The 8,874-nt window shown below is 32.3% G+C and overlaps 1 protein-coding gene across 1 annotated transcript; it reads right to left on the bottom strand.

Moving 5' to 3' along the window:
- Positions 1 to 1,403: 1,403 nt before the first annotated feature.
- Positions 1,404 to 4,292, bottom strand: LOC108485633 (NAC domain-containing protein 35-like). The gene is made up of 3 exons (XM_017789486.2): positions 3,673 to 4,292; positions 3,261 to 3,529; positions 1,404 to 2,771 (listed from the first exon to the last, which is right to left on the bottom strand). Exons 1-3 carry the CDS (start codon positions 3,917 to 3,919, stop codon positions 2,076 to 2,078), a joined length of 1,212 nt encoding a protein of 403 aa, XP_017644975.1. The 5' UTR covers positions 3,920 to 4,292; the 3' UTR covers positions 1,404 to 2,075.
- Between the last annotated feature and the right edge of the window lie 4,582 nt (positions 4,293 to 8,874).

An 8,874-nucleotide genomic window follows, 5' to 3' on the forward strand; every position in this document is an offset into this window, starting at 1 on the left:
AAAAATAAAAGCAACTTAAATTTGTAAAATGTTTATTGCGAATATTAAATATTGAGAAAATATTCAAATAATTAACATACTTTCAATCATAAAGCTCAATTATCATAAACTCTGAATGTCCAAATAACTTCCAATAAATTGCGCACCGTGAAGATGTAAGGAGAGTTTCCATTAAGCTCTAACATTTTCTTATTTTAAATCGTACTTAGTTGGTAAGAAATTTATCAAAAGTAATAAAGAACCCCCTTAACAATAGAGTATTTAAAACTATTTAATTTATTATAAAATTAAGTAACTATAAATATTTAACATATTTATTTTTGATAATAAATATTATAACAAAATTTAGATTAAGAACCATAAGGCATCCAAGGAGAGATGGCCACCATGAAGACTCATACTTTTCACTTTTTTTTTTTTCTCTCTTTTTGCTATTCCCCTCTCTCCTTTCGTCTTCAAGATCAAGAAATGGACTTGATCGGTAGAGCATGCCACAAAGACGACCTCCAAGGATCTGTAATTGTATGTTGAAACTCACCTTGAACAGTTACTTGCCCTCCTCAACAAAAAAGAAAATGGTTGTCTTTGAATTATTAAGAATTATTTATTTAGGAGGTATTGCCTATGATGATAGGGTGTGTTTTCATTTTGAGGCCTTAATTAATTTCGAGAATCTCTTTTTTTTCTTGCCTATTGTTAATCAACTGATTCAACAAAATAAACCCATCTCCGGACTAAATGAAATTTGTTTAATTGCTTGCTAACTAGTTTAATAAGATATCGTCAATGCTAATTGTAAATCTATTTTGGTGCTGAAAAGTGAAAGGACAAAGAGAATGGTATTGCCACACGTATCAACTATATATTTATTTTCCGTAGGTAAAAATGTAGCTGTTTCTTTAAGTTTTGGAATGTCAACATGCATTTATTTACAGCGAGAGGATGAGAAATAAAGAGATCAGCTACTAATGAAGTATTAGGTCATAGGAGGAACTGATGCCTGCATCCCATGGACCTCTCTAGTTTTAGCTCTAAACTGAAAGGCCAAAAGGCCACTGCCCTATGCTGCCTGCGCAGCGAAGCAAGCACGCCCACTACAAAATTTGCACATGCAGTTATCCCTTACTTTGCATTTGGTACTCTCAATTCCTATATTAGAATACAGCTATATGCCCTTTACCTCAGTTACTGCAGAAAAATTCGATCATCCATGCATCCTCTCTCTTTATATACTTACACACACACATATATATATGCTCCTTAAAGGTCGTCTCTAAATCCACCTGCTAATTAAATTTATCGAAATGAATAGCAGCATTAGATGTAAGATCGATGTCTCTTTCATATTCATTTTTAGCTTGAATGTAAAGTGTAAAAGATACAATGCGAGAACAATAAAAGCATCATAAAAATAGGACTTTCATATTCATTTTTAGCTTGAATGTAAAGTGTAAAAGATACAATGCAAGACCAATAAAAGCATCATAAAAATAGGACGATCTTTCATGTGTTCATTGCTGATGTTTGCTTGTCAGCTGTGGATGATTCCAACTTCGACCCCAGACCATTTTCTGCGATACTCTTCTAATAATATTTGGGAATATTCAATCATACAATCATCATTCTCTTGTCGATAGTCTACACGGCTCTACTGTTTTGAAGATTGAAGAAATCTAGTTTTGACTTCTCAGAGTAAATCACTAATATGATTCAGTTAAATTACCTAAATTCTGGAAACATAATTTATCTTCAAGATCTAGACTATGTATGACCACTAAAGTGACGATAATATATATATTCCTTCCTTCCTCAAGTTGGAGCCTGCACTACCCCAGCAAGAAATAACTAAGGGAATCAAACAACCTCAAAGAAACCCAAAACCCTAATTGGGAACTAAACACTTATACAGTTATGCTAGTCCTGAAGGATATATCTGATCAAGTTCTAGCCAGTGAGATGGTGAAAATAAAAGCAGAGACATTAAAGATTAGAGACTCAGACTAGACATAAAAGATATCAGTAGAAACATACTATACATATCTATGTGTAAGATATGTAGATGCAGTCTACATCGCCTACTTGAAAGGATTGGTGAACTCCCTACTTGGTTCTGGGATTGGACTCCACTCCCACAACCGATCCGAGAAAGTCGTTAGTGGAAGTGAGCTGGGTAGCACGTTGAGTGAAAGCTGCTGAGCCTGTGATTGAGGGGGCAACGTAGAAAACTCGGGTTGCTGTTGTTGTTGTTGATAAGTGTTGTAGAATTGCAGCGGATTCATTGTAGCTTGTTGGTAGCTTACTAGCCTGTGAAGATCGTCAACAACATTTGATGAAACAGAAGACGAGCCCAGTTGAAAGAGAGTGGTGGAATTGGGAAGTAAAGAAGTGCAGCCTTGCTTAGACTGATTTAAGAACAGTCCCTCCTCTTCCATTATTCCAGATGGTAACCCAAGTGTTGTTCTTATAAGGGCCGTTGGACGATACACATTCTGCTTGGAAAGTGCAAGGGCTGTTGTAACATCAGAAGTACTACTACTGCTCCCATCAGTCTCACTTATCTTTTCAATCTCCAGTTGTGGTTGTGATTGTCCTCCTCCAAACCCTTGAAACCTTTCCATGGCTTGTTGAGCTGCATCTTGGGCCTGCGAATATTTCTTTTCTGACTGCAGTCCTCTCGATGAGGTCAATGCCCTCGTTGGAAGACAACGGGGGAGTGAGGGGTGATCTTCAACTCCAGCTCTCTTGTACACGCGGCAAAGCGATATTTCAGCCTGAAATAAATTAAGGATTTGATGAAGGACGATGAAATTTCATGGTAAGAGAAACAGTTCCGACACTGAGCGTTCCTTTTAGTTAGAACTCGTATTCAATACATGTGAGGTCGGTACACGGTATGGGTCATTGAATTTAAATTAGTTCATGCACGTTCCTTACAGTTTTAAGATTAAAAAGAAAAATATTTAATTGAGAAATCAGTTAATTACAACAAGGCCTGATTAAAGTTGTTTACGATGTTAGCATGTTGGCTATTATTTATTTCCTGCTTTTGCATATCCAGCTGCTTACTAAAACTGAAGCATTGGAACTCAAAAGTGAAATTGAAAAGCGTTAACTTTTAGGAGAAGTACAAAGTTGAAAGCTTTTGCTTTCCAAATGAGAAATTAGGGTTAGAGACTGCACCACATGCAAAATAGGAAAAGAAAGGACCCCGGGCCGGAAGGGTTTTCATATAGATATCAATGGTGAAGGATGATGGGTACCTTTTGATAGCGTTCAGTTTCGTGGTGAGGCAAGCGATACTCGTTCATAATCCAACTGCTTCGGATGCCTTTGGGGGCTTTTCCGGAGTAGAAGACTAGGGTTTTCTTGAGGCCAATAGATCGAGAATTCTCTCCCCGAATCATGCGGTCAGCTCCCGTTGCCTTCCAGTAGCCTGAAGTCGTGACACGATTCGGTCGATCTCCGTTTCTGTACTTTCTGTCTCTAGGCACGTAGAAGAACCATTCCTTCTCCCCAATCGCTGCCATGGCTGATGCCCCAGAAAATCAAAATACCCAAAAACAAAACAAGAATCACTGCGATTGATTGTTGTAGCTCGATCGATATATATATAAATGTATGTAGGAAGTATGGTAGTGATTAATACAGAGAAAATATATATTATATATATACCAGGAAGTTCCCAAGGGTCATAGCGATATAGATCAAGAAAAGTAATGAGTTCGACATTGAAGCGCTTGCCCTCTACCTTACGGCGAAGGTAGAACTCTACAAGTTCTTCCTCGGTAGGATGGAATCGAAAACCAGGCATCACCATGTCTTGTTCATGGTCATCTTTGCTGGAGCTGCTGCTGTTGCTGTTGTTGAAGTCGAGGTCAACGTTACTGGTATTATCGTTGCTCATGCTTGCTATTGCCATAAACTAATTAACCAACAATACTATAGGAATAATATTACGACTCATAATAAGCTGTTCTCCTCCTTCCTCGTCGATATCCTCGCCTCAGCCAGGGCAGCCCTCTTTATACCCTGAGAGCTTTGTACGAATGATCGAGCGCAACAGCGAGTGGTAGGCAAAGATAAGATCTAGAGAAAGGGTTAAAGATTGTCCTCCTAACCAAATTGTAATTTGTGAAAAAGGTTATTTTTGAGAGAAAAGAAGATGTACACAGGATTGAGGGCCTACATAGGAGGAGGTATTCTTAAAGGTGTTTAAGATGAGAAAATGACATGTCTCTAAGAAGACAGGGTGGCCACAACCATTAGCGGTGCCCTTGGACATTTCTTTCTCTTTCCCTTATTTTCTCTTTAATTCCCCTTCTAATAAAGTAAAATAAATTCAAATTTAAATTGTTTTATGTTTAGCCCATTTATAAAAAAGAAATTGGAGATTCAAAACAATGCCATGCCACACATACTATATCAGTATAATACGCAATGTACTGGATTTATCAGTTTAACCTTTCAACTATTATTTACGTTTTAAAATATATCATAAGTATGAATTTCACTACACTAATTCATTTTATATATTTATTTACATGGCTGAGATCCATTATTTTTATCGTCTAATTTTCTTCTTTAATCTTCCTTTTTCTTTTTATTTGATTCTAAGATTTATAAAGCATAGCTATATGATATGATTTAATATATATAATAAGCATACTTTCAAATTTAGCAGAATTTATATATTTTATCATTTGAGTTTTTTAGTTAATTTTAGTCTTTTAAATTATTTTTAATAAATATATTAACTAAAACATTAATTTTTTTAATGATTTGGCTTGACAACTCGCATGCTAATCTACGTGTGCTTCATGTTAACATGACATTATTTATCTTATATGTCACACTGTCAAATAATTTTAAAAAATTATAAAAATTTAATGAAAATTCAAAAAAATCAAAAATTAGTATGAAGCACATGTAGATTGCTATGTGGATTGTCATATTTAAAAATTTAACATTTTAGTCAGTATTTATATTTTTAATAACAGAAATTCAACTGATCTTTTTGAACGATTGATGATCAAATATGACTTTTTTTTCTAAAGGTTGATAGCCAAATTTAACTATAAAAGAATAAAGATAAAATTGATAAAAGATATAAACGTTGAGAACTAAATATGATATTAATGTATATCATATTACAAGTTGCATGCTCTTTAGGGATTTTTTTTATGTTAAGGCTTTAATTTTTCGACAAGTGGTGCGCTTGATGATTGACATATTAACACCCTAATATTATGATATTTTTTTATGACTACAGTATCCTTCGTATCTGTTATATAGTACATGGCTTTTCATATGATCCTACATTGGTAATAATACTTATGCCAATCAAGCTAAAACTCAATCGGCTTGGATATTACTATTTAATTTCACAATTAATTATATTTCTTTACAATTCCATTTTAATGTATTACATGATTTTTAAATTTTAACTCGATTTAGTTTAGTTTTATTTTTAAGTCCCACGTGTTTTTCATTTTAAAATTTAATTTCTAATTTGAAATTTTAATTTATTCAATTTAATACTTAAGTTTAGTTTTAATTTTTATAATTAAGCCCTTATGATTTAGGTTTTAATTTCTACTAGTTCCTTTAAACTTATTTTTTACAAACTGATCTATATGTCATATATATTTTTTTTATTAATATTTTACATGTTTATATTTTTAAAGGATTTACATATAACATTTATCATAAAGATTATAATGTATTGATTCATTTATATCGAATTATAAAGAAGCGTGAAACAATGATGAAATAAATGAATTTGAAAATGTGGAGTTTTGTCTCACATATTTTTGGCTTTTTTTTTCTAGTTAAATTCTATTTTTAGTTTCTCACTTAAACTATAATTAGTATAGATTATTTTAATATTATTTGACCTAAGAATTTAGCCTATAAATAGGCCTTTTTCCACCTTAGAAAAATAACTCATTACACATTTAGGTTTTAGTTTTTACAAGCTTTCATAGAATTTTGTGTTTACGTTTCGAGGGTTCTTATTTCGGATTTCGGGGTTTAGTTTTATCTCCATCTTTTGTACTATTTGTTTTTTCCGTTTTAGTGAAATTCTCTTTACCCGTGATTTTTTATACTCATTTGAGGAGTTTTTCCACGTTAAATAATTGTTCGTTGCTTAATCAGGGTTTATCCCCAATAAACCAGTATCAGAGCTAGTTTGGTTTCCGCAATCAACCTGTTCAGAGATAGTAGCAACAAAGTTTGATATTGGTAAGTTCGATGGCATCACAAATTCCAATTTGTGGCAAGTTCAGATGATGACAATTCTGATTCAGAGCAATCTTGAGAATGTCCTTACCAAGAAGAAGCAAGCAGACATGGATAAACAAAATGGGATAGGTTAGATAAAAAAAGCTCTATCCATAATCCAATTATATCTAACAAATAATGTGTTGCAGAAGATTTTGATAGAGAAAACAACATCCATATTATGGTAAAGGTTAGAAACCCTTTACACGACAAAGTCTGTAGCTAACCAATTGGTGTTGAAACTGTGGCTAACCGATTGGTTTGGATAGCAAGTCAGATATGCAAGCCTCGAATTTGTTAGCATTAAGGAAGCGAGACAAGAGATGTCGCTATTGTAAGAAGTTAGGTCACGTTAAGGCAGATTGTTACAAACTGTGAAACAAAAGGGCTACTGAGAGCAACGAGGAAGATTTAGCTAGTGCTAGTTTTGCCAATAACAAAGGTGATGAATTCTTGTTGGTGTCAACAAGTGAAAGCTCCGAGCTTATGTCCGAGTGGATCTTGGGTTCAAGGTGTTCTTTCCACATGTGTCCCAATAGGGACTAGTTCTCCCCATATAGTTCAGTTGAAGATGGAGTTGTGTACATAGGGAATGGTTCACCCAATAAGATAATCAATATTGGTATTGTTCAGATTATGATGCATGATGAAACAATTAGCACACTATTAGATGTCAGTCATGTGCTTGACTTAAAGAAAAATCACATCTCCTTAGGAATTTTGGACTTAAAGGGTTGTAGAATTAACATTGAGTCAAGCAGTATTAAGGTATCCCGTAGGGCTCTTGTTTTATTTGAAAGGTAAAAAGATTGGCAATCTTTATGTTCTAGAAGGATCAACGGTGATTGGTGAAACAAGACGTCCCTTGTCTGTTAAGGAGTCTAAATCGACTCATTTGAAGTAGAGACAACTTGGTCATAGGAGGGAAAAAGGTATGACTATTTCATATAAGAGAGGTTCTCTTTTGGGTGTAGTTTTTGGAAAGATAAGGCACTGCATTCGTGGAAATCAGACTCGAGTCAGTTTTGATTTGGCTGTGAACAAGTCGAAGACTAGAAGTCTTCCAGCTTCTAAACACAACTTCGATTCAATTAATATCATGTATAGTTTGAGATAGGCCCGTGGCAAGCTTTGGCAAGAAGGGGTTATGGAAATACAAGTCAAGGTGGAGATTTGTGGAGTTATTCCTCACATTTTTTTCAGGTTTTCTTTTTCCAGTTAAACTCTATTTTTAGTTTCTCACTTAAACTCTGAATAGTGTAGGTTATTTTAATATTATTTGACTAACAAATTTAGCTTATAAATAGACCCTTTTTGCACCCTAGAAAAATAACTCACTACACATTTATGTATTAATTTTTACAAGCTTACAAAGAATTTTGTGTTTATGTTTTGAGGGTTCTTATTTTGGGTTTTAGGGTTTAGTTTTATCTCTATTTTTTGTACTTTTCGTTTTTATCGTTTTACTAAAATTATCTTTACCTGTGATTTTTATCCCTTTTTAAAGATTTTTTCACGTAAAATATTTATGTTTGACCTTTTCAATTTCTTCATTATTTTACTTGCTCATTTTTTTAATATGAATTATCCCTAACATAAAAATGATAATTTAATTTTTAAACATATTATATTTCAAATTTCATAAAATTTTAAACATATTTTAAAGAAATAATTTAATATAATTTAATAAATAAATAGGATAAACCTTTACACCGCATGAGTTTACAAACAAATTACTTAGATCCGAAAGATTATTAAAAATTATTAATAAACGCACCCTTATTTTGGTTAAAAAATATTTTTAAAGTTTTCCACAAAATCAAATTTTCATAATCAATGACCTGAGTATATTTTACATTTTTGGATGTCTTCCAAGGTTCCTTGCTGATTCTTTGGCGAAAATGGGTATTGAGCATATCTATTTTCCTACTGTTGTTAGTTTTGTTTTCACCAATTTTGTAAGAATTTCTTTAGATGGGCAACAAACTAAAAATAGCAATGGTTTGTTATTATTATTATTGTGAGATTGTGGATTGTAATAATGAAATTAAAATATGTATTTGAATTTAAATGTAATTGTAGTAATGAGATGAGAATAAAAATGACTATTAAAAATATTAAATTAAGATAGATATTAGTATATAATAAATTAATTTTTATCCCGTATGATGCATGGTTTAATCGTATGTATTAATTAAAGTGCACTTAATTATTTTTATGAATATATTCAATTTTTTAATGTTTTACTAATAATTTGATCACCAAATAAAACCATGTTGATGTGTCAGCATGTAATAGGTGACAAATGTCTTAAAATTAATTGTTACTAATCCAAAACTCAATTTGTTATTTATATATATCATATGTGTATTTATGCTATCATATATATAATAAAATAAAATGTCTGCTTTGTTTCTCGTTTTTGCTCGATGAATTCAATAAAAATAAATGTTATATTTAATTTCAAAATTAATTTAAAGTAAATTCTTATATGATGTAATTAATGGTGAGGTATATAATATGGTAAGTTAACTTAATTTAATTAATTATTATATAATGTGATTAAATTAAATTAAAATATATACAATGTTA

Source organism: Gossypium arboreum, chromosome 6 (assembly GCF_025698485.1).
Source record: "Gossypium arboreum isolate Shixiya-1 chromosome 6, ASM2569848v2, whole genome shotgun sequence".
In the NCBI taxonomy this organism is placed as follows: domain Eukaryota; kingdom Viridiplantae; phylum Streptophyta; class Magnoliopsida; order Malvales; family Malvaceae; genus Gossypium; species Gossypium arboreum.